This window comes from Scaptodrosophila lebanonensis, unplaced genomic scaffold (genome assembly GCF_003285725.1).
Source record: "Scaptodrosophila lebanonensis strain 11010-0011.00,11010-0021.00 unplaced genomic scaffold, SlebRS2 tig00000001-arrow-pilon, whole genome shotgun sequence".
Taxonomy (NCBI): Eukaryota; Metazoa; Arthropoda; class Insecta; order Diptera; family Drosophilidae; genus Scaptodrosophila; species Scaptodrosophila lebanonensis.
Genome location: NW_022060529.1, coordinates 19468903 through 19481420, shown reverse-complemented (window position 1 = coordinate 19481420; position 12518 = coordinate 19468903). Strand labels below are relative to the sequence as shown.

The following is a 12518-nucleotide window of genomic DNA, read 5'->3' as shown; positions in this document are numbered from 1 at the left end:
TGCTTTCGTCACGCCAAGCGAAACGTAGCGAATTTGTTATCAATTATGCAAATATGCGCGATGGCCAGACGACTGAAAATACAGATAGAGAGGTAAAAAGACAGCTTTTCAAAATGAAGCCAGTGAAAAGTTACTTTCTAGTATTCCTGACAACGCTCCTAACTCTGATAGCGCACATCGAAGCCCACGTCCACTCCATGTTGTATGGTAAGCTGCAACGATGTTCATCGATGATTTTATTGGCTATTTGTTATACTACTTGTAGTCTGTGTACGGAACGACGTCAAAGTTGATTGCATACCCTCCTGCCCCAAGCTGTGTGTGGACGCACTGTACCCTCGTCGCTGCTATCCCCAGAAGTGCAAGCGAGGATGTGCTTGTAAGGAGGGCTTTGTGAGGCGCTTGTCTCCGGAGGGAATGTGCATACCACGAGCCGAATGCAAACGTTGGATACTGTAAAAAATATGTATGTACACATATAGTACACATAGTAAAGAAGGTAGAAACAATCGCTAGTGGTTTGCATTTCTCCGGACCAATCCCTCACAACGTTTTAGCCAAACAATAGACAATTAACATTGATATTTACACTGGCTAACAGAGCGTTGCTACCACATTGCCGCTACCATGTTTTGCTACCAAACAAATGTAATTTTCAAGACCACATTTCACATGTGACTGACAGCCAAAACCAGCCCGATAGACAGACAGACAGACAGACAGACTGGCTGACATACAGCTATCCAGTCAGCTAGCTGGCCAGCGCCCGAACAGATCTTTTGGGGTGAACTACCGATTAAGTGGTTGTGGGGAAAATGCCAAAGGCAGACTCTGCATTTTCATTTGCATGAGTGCGTGCGGTTGTCTGTGTCTGTGTCAGCCTCATCGTCTTGTTTCTGTCGGAGCAGTGGCTTTTACTTTTTGCCTTTGGTGCACCCAATGTCAGTTTTAGCCGACTGCAAACAACAACAAAGTATAATTGAATTTCAACAAGCCAAAGTCAAAGTTTCACACCTGCATCTATTGCTGATTATAATATTAAGTTTGCAGCAAATTGCAAATAAGTCTGCAGCACGCTCGTCTAGTTACCATCAGCAGAGTCAATGCAGTGCATGCAACAACAATGCATAATTAACTTGATTGTCATTGTAGATGCACGAAATTTCGGCCGATTTCATGAATACGAAGCTACGAAGCTACAAGGAAGCTGTCGTTAAAGTGAATTAAAAAGACAGCACACGGAAGACTCGACGAGGTGACGAGAAGATCATAATCATCTATTTCGATTTGGAAAAAAAACACACACATTTGACAAAATTGATACGAGTATGTGCGCTAACAGCGGCTGTTATCTAACATTGTACGTTAACAGCAACTGTAAGATAGAGTTATGAATGAAACTGAAAGAAAATGTTGGCGTTGTAACGGCAACTGCCCACAATAACAAGAGCATAACAGAGCAACAAAAACAGCTATACATACACTTATCGTAAACGATATTCGTGCGTGTAGTGAGCGACTTGAAGAGAAAGAGAGAGTGAGAGTCAGCAAAACGCAAGACTGAAGCAAAGAACCCGTTAATATTCTTTCAAAGGAAATTGAAACTTGTTAAATGGATTTGGGAAAACAAAAACAAAAAGCAAAGTTCGTGCCTTAAGTCTTACGATCATAGTACTATACACTCACTAACTCGCAACGACTCTCCTTCTCTTTTTTACTCTCTGCTCTGCGCTCAGCTTGCGTGGGCTTTGTAAAGCTTTCTTAGCCTGACTGCCGCTCTTTGTTGGTCGTGGTTGCGTCTTGGCCGCCGCTGCACATTGCGCTCTTCGGCCGCAGCAATCGCGTGATTCATTCGGCCGTTCCAAGATTTTGTGCGCAAGCTCGGACCGCTTGCAGTGCGCGCTCGAAAGGTTTTATATAGCCGCATATGTGCGAACAGCACTTCAGTTTGGTGCTTAATAGCGGGGCGCGTGTTTCAGAAAGCTCTGCCGCAGTATTTCGTTGCGCTGCAGTTTCCAGTCTATTTGACTATCCGTGCCTGTGCCTGTACCCCTGCCTGTGTACCTGTCAGTCCGTTGTCGCAGTAGAAAGCCGCCAGCGTTGTGGAATTTAAAATCTTTTCGTTTACCATTTGCGTGCAACTCGGCAGTAGCTGCTCGCCATCCAACGGTTGCACATCCTGCCACAAGTGTAACTAGTCCCGACGAGCGCGTAACTTGTGCCAGGTTACGCTCGAAAAAATTTATAATAATAAATAAAAAAGAAAAGTGCTCTGTGCTGCAATTAAATTAATTTTCTAGTTATTTATAAACAAATTAAATCAAATTAGTGCAAAATGTCTGTCAAATGGACCATGTCGCACAAAGGATTAAAACATTTTATTGGATTTTTGGCGATTATTGCAATGTTAATTGATCTGCCGACAACGCAAGCGGTGCGTATTGGTAGTCCACAGCTGCAACCACAACGTAACAGAAAAGGTAATGGCTTCAATACTAGTTTCTTTTTAAATATATATAACGCGGCATAACTTACATAAAAAATAATGTAGTGTCCAAAACAATGCCGATTTTAGTAGTTGTGTCGTTCAACCTGAACAATATTTTACAAAACATTAGATAAAATGTAGAGCTGCCAATTAAACCGAAGCCGGACTTGAATTGAAGAAGACTGCTGCTACTCCTGTTCCGACTTGTTGTGCTACTCGACCAGAAAGTGGCGCAGAGCCATTGACGGCAGCCTGGTGCACCAATTATGTCTAGGAGCCGTTACGATATAAATTGTGGCGGCTATCTAAGTGGTGCGCGTCCACACACAGCCAAGCGCTGTGACTATTATAATTGCCTAAGCAAGCCATTGACAAAATAGTGTGCCTTCACAATGCTGCTTACCACTCCCAACCGAATAATCCCCTTAATTAATCAAGCGATTGATGGCGCATCTTCACACCACAATCGTGTTGATTGATTGCCACATTTAGATAACAAAGCAAATGCCAAAAGATACTTATCAATCAAAATACAAATACGAGTATGAATTGTGAGTGAGTTAACCTGCTTATGTGTATCGGCCACACTGGCATCAATCAAATATCGAAAAACGTGTAAAATATGTTTTTACTAAATCTATTATTATTGTAATTTTTTGTTTGGGTAAGAGCTGATTATTTGGACATAGGCTGCACAGTGGTACTGCAGCCGAATTTATGCAATGAAATTATTTTCTTACTTAAGTAGTTGAAGACAACAAGAAAACAAAAAGGCGGGAAAATTTAAATAAAAAAAGAAGAAATATTTTAAACGAAAGGGTTCCTTAGAAAGATAAAGCCTCCGCTTAGATCGAATGCTGAAATTAAATAAAAACTTCATGAAATCTTAAAGTAATTAAATAAAATTATAAATTATTGAATTCTCTACAAGACATTTTTTAAAATAAATATTATTATTATTTAAAAACATTCCCATTTAAACCGATGAGAGCTTTAACAAAACATAAGTTGAAGGTTAAAAAATTAAAATTATAAAATAAATTGTTGCATCGATTGGAAAACAATATGTGTAGATTTTTGAGAGTATTTATTAAAAATTATGTCATTTTATTTAGTTTCAAAAGATATATATGTTTGCAAACAACAAAACAATTTATATATCATTTATTTTAAAAAGAGCAGCACTTTAATATAGAAATTGCGGGAAGCAATGCATTATAGACATATTTAAAACGCCATTTAATTGTTTTTCAAATATATGTTTGGCCTGGGAAACAAATTTATGCGCCACTGTAGCACTTGTGTTGAACAATATTTGGCCAAGGACCAGACCACCAAGACGCTGGGCTTGCGTGCAGATTTATAAATTGAAATCGCCAAGTGCTGGGCGTGTGTGCTAATGAAAACATCAGGGCGACTGTGTTGGGGCAACCGACACAGAGCCGGCCTTGTGCGTGGCACTTTCATATTTGCGTCTATGCCGAAAATTGTTTCGATCTAAGATCTGCAGATATGGCGTATACGCAATGTGCGCAATTAATGGCACAATAGCAGCACTCCTTCACGCACACATTCGGCCAACTGTTGCCAACTACCAACAACTCAATTGTGGCCAAATCGAAATCTTGTCTGTGGCAAAGTTCACGGAGGCAGTGAGAAACGACGCGAAGCAATTGGCAAGCGAAATTGAAATCCAGAGCAAGTGCAGACTTGGTCAGCGGGAGAGTGGAAAAGTGTTGAATGCAAAATGAAAAACGAAATGAAAAAGTAAGCGCACAACTTTTTCTTGCTCAAACTTGACATTCGAGCGTTGGAGCGCGGCAAGCCAAATAAAATTAATGTTCGCGCCGCTCAATAGACCAGCTGCGAACGCAACTAGACACGCCGGCGCGCAATGGAAATAAAAGTTGACCAAGCTGTAAAAACATGCAGCAAATGATGAAATCAAATACAAGACAAAAGCCAGCGACTGCTGCCATTGACACGAAGCGGTTTGGAAATCGCCGGCCAAGCTATATAGTAAGTTGTAAGAGATGCGTTGTTGCTAGTTGCTGTTGAACTTGAACACAGACTGAATTTACGGTGCAACATCAAAAACATCGCACACTCACGCGCAACACTCACGACATTGTTGCAAATTACCGTTACTTTTCATCGACAGCGGTTGACATCGAAAAGTGCTCCATCGGGGGCGCTTCAACAGTTCGGTCGAGGCTATTGCCATTTCCAGTTTAATAAACTGGAAAAATTAGCAGGAAATCTTTACATGCATGGCTGTTTTCTTTGTGGCCTTGCTACGGGTTGTTATTGTTGTCATTGTTTTTGTTGTATGCGTGAAACAGGCTTGGTGTTTTTTTTTTTTAATTACGCTCAATTAAATGGCAAATTAAAGTAGCGAAACTACCTCGTTTTTTATTGTCAAAATGTTGCAAATTGGCAGGAGACGAATCCAATAGGAAGTGCGTCACACAAACATTCCTTTCGAATGTCTGCTTGTTAGGAAAACTCGACGTCTTAATTATCACCCAATGGTAATACGTTTCGTAAATAAAATGCTTCTCAAACTTTCACATTCTCTTGTACAAAGAAAGGTTTATGAAGAGACCAATAGATTCGATTTCAAAAATTATATGAGGATTGTGTAGATTGCACATTGCTTATAAAAATAATTCATCAATGATATGCATTTTTTATCAATTTTCATCAAATCTAATCTTATCTAATATATGAAAAAAATCCGCTTACACATTTTCGATAGTTAAATAAAGTAAGGGAAACCCAATTCAATACATTTCTGTTTTATACTCTTAAAGGTATTAATCCAAAACATATTCCCATTGAATTTTTACTGCAATTTTTAATTTTCAATTGTTTTAGATTTCACGTTTTGTCGCAAATATTTGCAATAGGGAAATGTAAAATGTTGCAATGTGTTTGGATTCTATTTAAAAAATATTACCAAACGTAAACAAGAGAGAACGCTACAGTCGAGCAAGCCCGACAGTGTAATACCCTGTACCCAGGTAAACTTCCGTCACTGAGTTATATGCGCCCATAGCAGCAGCAAAAACAGGAAGAAGAAGAGCGAACTCGTTGCTGCAGTTTGTGGGGGTTGTACTGTAGAGAATTTGTTTCGCTAATAACTTTTCTCAGAATTGACCGAATTGGATAAAATTTTAAACAAAAGTAGACAATTATATATAAATTATGTGTGAAAAGTTTGGTTGAGGTAGCATTTGAAATGTGGACGCTATTGACGAAATTCTGTAGCGGGGGAAGGGGGGGAAAATTAAAAAAAAAAAAATAAACTCGTCCTTACTCGGACCTAGGAGAATCTGGATGCCAACTTTGGTTATTCTAGCTTTTATAGTTTCTGAGATCCTCGCGTTCATCCAGACGGACAGACGGACAGACGGACGGACAGACGGACGGACAGACGGACGGACATGTCTAGATCGATTTCTCTCGTCATGCTGATTCAGAATATATATACTTTATGGGGTCGGAGATGCTTCCTTCTGCATGTTACATACTTTGCACAAACCTAATATACCCTTTTTACCCTACGGGTACAGGGTATAATTATTCAAATATCCTATTATCACTTAATTTTAGATTTGATGCATTTACGAATTTAATTCAAAAGAGATTTTTCCCATACTTTCGAATTCAATTGCAATTCTTTATAGATGGCATTTAGCTGGCATTGTAATGCCAATGCATTGGTAAAAGAATAGGGATTTTCAAAAGCAGCTCTAAAAGCAGCTCTAAAAGCAGCCCCTTTTTAGTGATTTTCCTAATTTATTGGATCAAACAATTTATAACTATTGAATACACCCTAACTACGCCGAACTCAGTTTTTCATTGCATTTAAAATGGTTTTCTAATCAAACATTATTTGTACTTTTGTATATTATTTAAAAATCAATAGAATATCCATGAAAAAGTGATAGTCGCACAATTCACATTTTAAAATATTAGTGACGTCATTTATTCTGAAATCGATTGTGCGAAAAATTAATTTCTTATATTTTAATTCAAAGCCAAGGTCCAATTCCTTGCCTTTTATTTTTCATTTCAGTCACAACTGAATTTATTTTCAAAAAATTTACATAAGTTTCGTTATACCTTTCAGTTTTTTGTTTTATGCATATGCATCTATAGCTGAATTTTGATATTTTCGCTATCTAGTTGACAGACTCTAATGAATCTAATTTCAATATCTTTTTGTTTTTTCTAAAAATATCATATCTTTATTGAGTTGCAATCAAAAATTGAAATCATAGTCATGAACAAGGAAATTGAATTGCACAATATTAAATTGAGATTTTATTGGTTTGGCCTCTGATCCGCCAGTTTAAAAGCTCAAATCAATTTCTATATTGCGGCAATTTCCAGCAGAAGCCGGAAAAGTCGAACGCGCCGATTGTGCGACCAATTAGCGCAGCATTCGCCCAATTTCGACACTCGCACGTGGCCAAGTTAGCATATGGAGCTATAAAGAAACCACTAATAACAACCACAAAAATACCTTCCGTTGACGACAAATGTCTATCACACGGTGTCCGTACTTATGTCCAGGTCTGGCTGTCGCAATCTAAATGCTGCCAGCAATTATGAGCAGCTCATGAATATGGAATTCTCGAATGGGCAGCCTAATGCGAGCACATGTATAGATAGAACCGGTAAAATTCAAAGTGCCGCTTTGACGCAATTTCGCATCCGTTAGATACTGCAATGCATGTGAATGCGGCCCGTTGTTGCTGGCTTGTTTTTTACTTAACTTACTCACTTTTTTCGTAGGCATTGCTTGCATATTTTGCAAAAGAAAATCGAATTGGCGCATGTGGAAATTTATAGAAGAGAGCAAAAACATTGCAGTTTTGTTTTTCGCTTTTTATGAAAATTTCAAATATGCACGCTAAAATCAATGAACGAAAATGAAAACGAAAATGAAAAACCAAAGCACAAGTATGAAGCGTGGAAATGAGCAAGACAAGGAGAGGATACAGAGCGGTTCAATCGCTCAAACAACATAACTAGACAGATTTATGAACCATGTGTGTGGCTGGGTGGCGTGTGGTGTGGTGTGGTGTGGTGTGAGTCGACTGCGAATGTCGACTGCTGGCATTTCATATCCAATGCGCCTTATGCGCGATGCCAGATAAACAACTTTATAATTGCCTCGTGTAATACTCTTACACATTTTGTTTAGCATTTTGCCTTCGTGCTGCAATTCGTTCGGTAGAAAGATGGGGGAAAAAAGGAAAAATTGATTTGAAATTTATTTTACTTTATGGGTTAAATGGAATTTGTAGCACAGGCACCAGCAACAGCTAGTTTTTGTTGTTTGTGCCACACCCAAAAAAAAAAAAAAAAGCAGCGAAAGATTGTCGGTTGTTTACCAACGTTGGATGCAGATATCTACAAATTTGGCTTTGACGGTAGCGCGGGCCACCGCAAAACCCAACTAAACACAATGTGGGCATAATTATTATAAAATAAAGAGAGATGTAAAAACGCAGCTGCAATTTACTCAAATTTCCTGTATGCGGCATAAAAGCGTAAAGTAGGAAATGGCACACACACGCACACATACACACAAACGCTAACAATAAATGTATGTTAAATATAAAACTATTTATAAAATGTATATTTCTAAAATTGAATAAAGCAGCATACGTTGCGTATGCGTAATGTCTGGCAAAAAAAACCCACATACGCACACATACCTACTAATTAGGTCCCAAAATTGCAAGCGAAATTCCATTAAGAAACCCGTTAGACCGCATCTGGCCACATCTGTCCACTCAATTTCGTTTTAGATATATACATATATATATATACATATATTCATTAATACGAGTGCGCTGGTCAGACTACAATTCTCGACGATCTTGAACTTAAAAACATATGGAATTTAAGCACAACGTGGCAGAATCTAATACACCTATCCAGTTCATGCTTTATTTAACTTTCTAAATTTAAATAATTTATTTTTAAAAGACTTGAAAGCGTCATCCGTGGCTTGGTTATTGCATGCGTTTCCGAAATGGTAACTAGAACAGCAATACTGCTTTTTTTACTTCCGGAAGAAGGATAAAGATTATGATTTTGTTTAACAGTAGCTTCCCAGAATGTAATATTTTTGGAACATCCATTTTAATTTGATTAATTCAATAACTATGGGTGTAAAACTAATGATACTTTCAAATTTTCACTTGACCAGAACTGGGAGATCCGTGCCACAAGATAAACACTGCTATATCGTCGAGTCCCACTACTCTATTGCAGAATACTCGAATATGAATTTTGTAACGCATTTTTCTCTAGATTATGTACCTGATTCCATCAGCATCAGCATGCTTGGTTATTTGAAGTACAGGGTGTATTGAAATAAATTTCTTTCACCAGAGCCGTAATACTTTAAATAAATACAAGCGTGTGCGAAAGTTCAAAAAAGGGGAGTGTGTCTTGTTAGGCTAACTGGTCCACAATCAATGAATTTGTTTAATGGCAGTGACATTAATTGTTTCAAAATGCAAAATACTGCCGCTGCTCAGCTGTAGCTTCTATATACAAACAGATACCTGCAAATATGCATATGTGTATATATATCACACAGGAATATATATTTCAAGGTTTCTATTTATCGGATTACCTCAACTTTGCTTTGGTGCAATGCAAATTTGTTATCAAGTTGGTGTTAATTGTGAAATTCTATACACAGCTTAACAACAATTTAAATGTGCCGTTTATTTATGAAATTGGAAGCCTTTGTTTGTCTGTGTCCATGAACTAGCGTTTTAATTGTACCAGAAGCTTCGTATACGGGGATACTCATATTTTCTCTAAATTATACTGACTATTCAAGCATCCCGTTTTATTTAATAGCTGATGAAGATAATCAGACCGGTTCTGAATTTTGTTTCCGTTCAAAATTTGGTGAAATCAAATTCCTTACTATCCGATTTCTACATAGCTTTAATATTTTACATACTTACAATGAACTTAAATTGCTGTAAGGATGATGGAAGTTCAAAGGATTGACTATTAAGTAATTAACTAATTAGTGTCGGATTTTACATTCAATTGTCTTAACGTCAATTTATTAAGTTTTCCAAGAATAAGAAATAGTGTAAAGAAACCTTTTTCTTGTTAAAAAGAACCATAAAAATTAACCGATAAAGAAATTGCTAACTTTACATTTTTATTTAAATAATTTTTGTGTTGTTTGTCAAACTTGTTTTTATGATATACAAAATTTACTAAAATTCTAACATTAAATTATATTTAATCAGTAAAAATCAATTAAATTTGTTTGAATAAATAAAATGTGAAAGTGGAATTAATGAAGTTAAAAATTGTTACAAATAACTAAAGCAGAATCAAACATAAAATAATTTAAAAAAGGTAAAACGCAATTGACGATTACAGTAGCTTTACAAACTTCTATGAAGTATTTTCAGAAATAAATAAATCGAAATATGTAGAACATATATACTTGGAGCATAAAAGCAATGTTGTTGATTTCTTAAACTTTCCAGCCAAGATTAGACACCAACATTAATTAAAATAATATTGTCTAAAACATAAAATAGGATTATATATGTTTAATTTAAATTTTCCTCAAACACAATAGCGGATACATTTTTTTTAATTTCTTTTCCCCTTGCCCAAACATTATTTTAATTAAAATTTAGCTGATGGCACCCACAACTAAGGCTTCGAATCCAATAGAAGTCACTGCCAAGTTTTTCAAGTGTGTGGCATACAAATGCGACGAATCACAGAGAAATGGAAAGTAATTTTTACAATTTCCACGTAATGTTAGGAACACTTTCATACAAAACATATATGTATACTATAGGTATATTTTAATGAAATGAATGAATGTATCAAATAAAAACAGGGGCTAAGCGTGAATTGAAAAGTGAAAACGTTTTGTGAGCTTGGTCGTTTCTGTTAATTTTGCAAATTTGCAAAAACTTATGGACCATCAATGACACAGCGATCGGCGGGTTTTTAACAGTTGGCACCTTTTTGCGAATATTTAATTAAATTTATGCTCACGTCGGCAAATCTGGGTCAAAACTGGCGAATTTGCTTCTATCTTGTATTTTTTTCCTTTTTATTTATGAATTTGGCAAAATGTTTTGTTAGCTAATGTGCTTTTGGCTTATCTGCCGCCCCTGCCAGCGGCGCCGTGTATATTAGCATTGAAAAAAGTGTGCAAAATTTTGTGCAAAAATTCAAAAACGCATATTCAGCGTGTCACAAATGTTGCTAATAAATTGCACCACATTGGTGGAATGAAGGCGACCCAGCAAATGGCAGGCACAACCTCGACAGCCTTGGGGTTGTCCGTGCAAAGATATACGGCGATTGTCGCAGCGCTTACGCGAATAATCGTAACATTTCCATATTAAATGCAAGATGTTGCAAATATGGTAGATTAGATGTTAGATGTTAGAGGGGGTCTTAGTTTCAAGTTGGGGTTGGCAGCCAATTGATATTGCCATTAGAAAAATTTCACCTGCCCGAACGACACGTCGTGCTGAACGTCTTTTGACCAAAATAACAGTTACTCGCCTAATTTGTCCGAGCACCAAAAGTGTCCAATTTAAGTGACAGCGCTGTGTGCCAAACTGCACTTAATTCTCAGCAACACAAATAATTTGGGTCAAATTTAATGCAGACAAGCGGCAGAGACACACAAAAACGGCGCAAAACAAGACAAGGCAGTCAAACAAACTAGTCGAACGTCGAGCGTTGAGCGTCGAGCGTTGAACGTTGAGCCACAACAACGGAGTGTGGAAAAAAGAAAAACTCGTTGACGCAAAATACAAGCCACAGACAAGCGACAAGCGACAAGCAACAACAACAGCAACCAAATAATGTTGGCCAAAACTTAGCGGCCAATGAAAAAAGTTATAAAGTAGACCGCAGGCCAGGCCAACGAGCGCGTACCTAAACCAACTTAATAAACATTTACTTTGGCTTTGGCCGCAACACGGCCACACACACACACACACACACACACACACACCCGTACACACACGTACAACTTTGTAGACAAAGTGGCATGAATGTGAATTTAACACTCAATAATATACATACATACATAAATGCAGCCATGCCTTTTATATATCTTTGGGCTTTTGTAACATACTAGAAATAAGCTTGAAAATCGCCCAAAGAACTCCATATTGGACCGATTTTCAAAGCTCTTTGGGAACTATTTTGGGCTCGTTCTTGCCATTGTCTCATAACTTGTAGCTGCCAAACGGAAATCTTGACATTTCAGCTAAGCAACAACAACAAACCCCAAAATGTGCAATCAAAAGTACAAGTCTATGAAAAGCCAAGGTAATATGTATAGTACTTATGGACAACAACAGAAACAAAAACCATTTCACATTACGTGCATTTCATATTCAAGGCATTCAGCAGTTTTGGCACTTTCAATTTTATTGGCGGCTTTTCGCAACTGGGCCGGAAACAGCAACCACATTTAGTATAAAGCCGCATTAAATAACTTTATTATGTCATTAGACTTAACACAAAAAAACCAAAGAAAAAAAAAAAAATGACCGTAAGACGACTTCAATCAGCGGCGAAGGCGCGGCATTGACGTCAAAATCAAACCGTTAACTCTTTCAAATGCCACAGAGCTGAGAGTCAAAATTCTTTTGAAAATCTCCTACAATGGGCTGAAATCAATAGTGCTTATATGTTGTTGTTGCTGTTTTTTTAAACTCTTTACTTTCACATGCCGATAAATAAAACACATTTAAATTGCCTAGAAAGGATTTGTTGCATAACAAATAACAAGCATTGTAGTTTGTAAGTCGTTTAAATGAAGTCCAAAAGCAAACTAAATCTGTTGACTTTTCAAAAGTCTTTTAAATAAAAACTTAAGCCCTATGCTTTGAATATAGTAATAATAATGACCATAATATGCTAATAATGAAAACAATTATATTTTGAGATAGATTTACATTCAAAAGGCGAAAGCAGACTTACATGG

The 12518-nt window shown here is 37.2% G+C and overlaps 2 protein-coding genes across 2 annotated transcripts in view; both read left to right on the top strand.

Moving 5' to 3' along the window:
• The first annotated feature begins 113 nt into the window (after positions 1-113).
• Positions 114-509, top strand: LOC115634572 (SCO-spondin). Its single transcript, XM_030532396.1, has 2 exons — positions 114-207; positions 266-509. The coding sequence occupies exons 1-2, from the start codon at positions 114-116 to the stop codon at positions 457-459; spliced, it is 288 nt and encodes a 95-aa protein (XP_030388256.1). The 3' UTR covers positions 460-509.
• Positions 510-2207: 1698 nt separating this feature from the next.
• Positions 2208-12518, top strand: part of LOC115634550 (laccase-5) — a 62845-nt gene continuing 52534 nt past the window's right edge. The window contains exon 1 of the mRNA XM_030532365.1: positions 2208-2480. Coding sequence (XP_030388225.1) covers positions 2336-2480 — 145 coding nt within the window. The 5' untranslated portion in view covers positions 2208-2335. The remainder of the gene's footprint in view (positions 2481-12518) is intronic.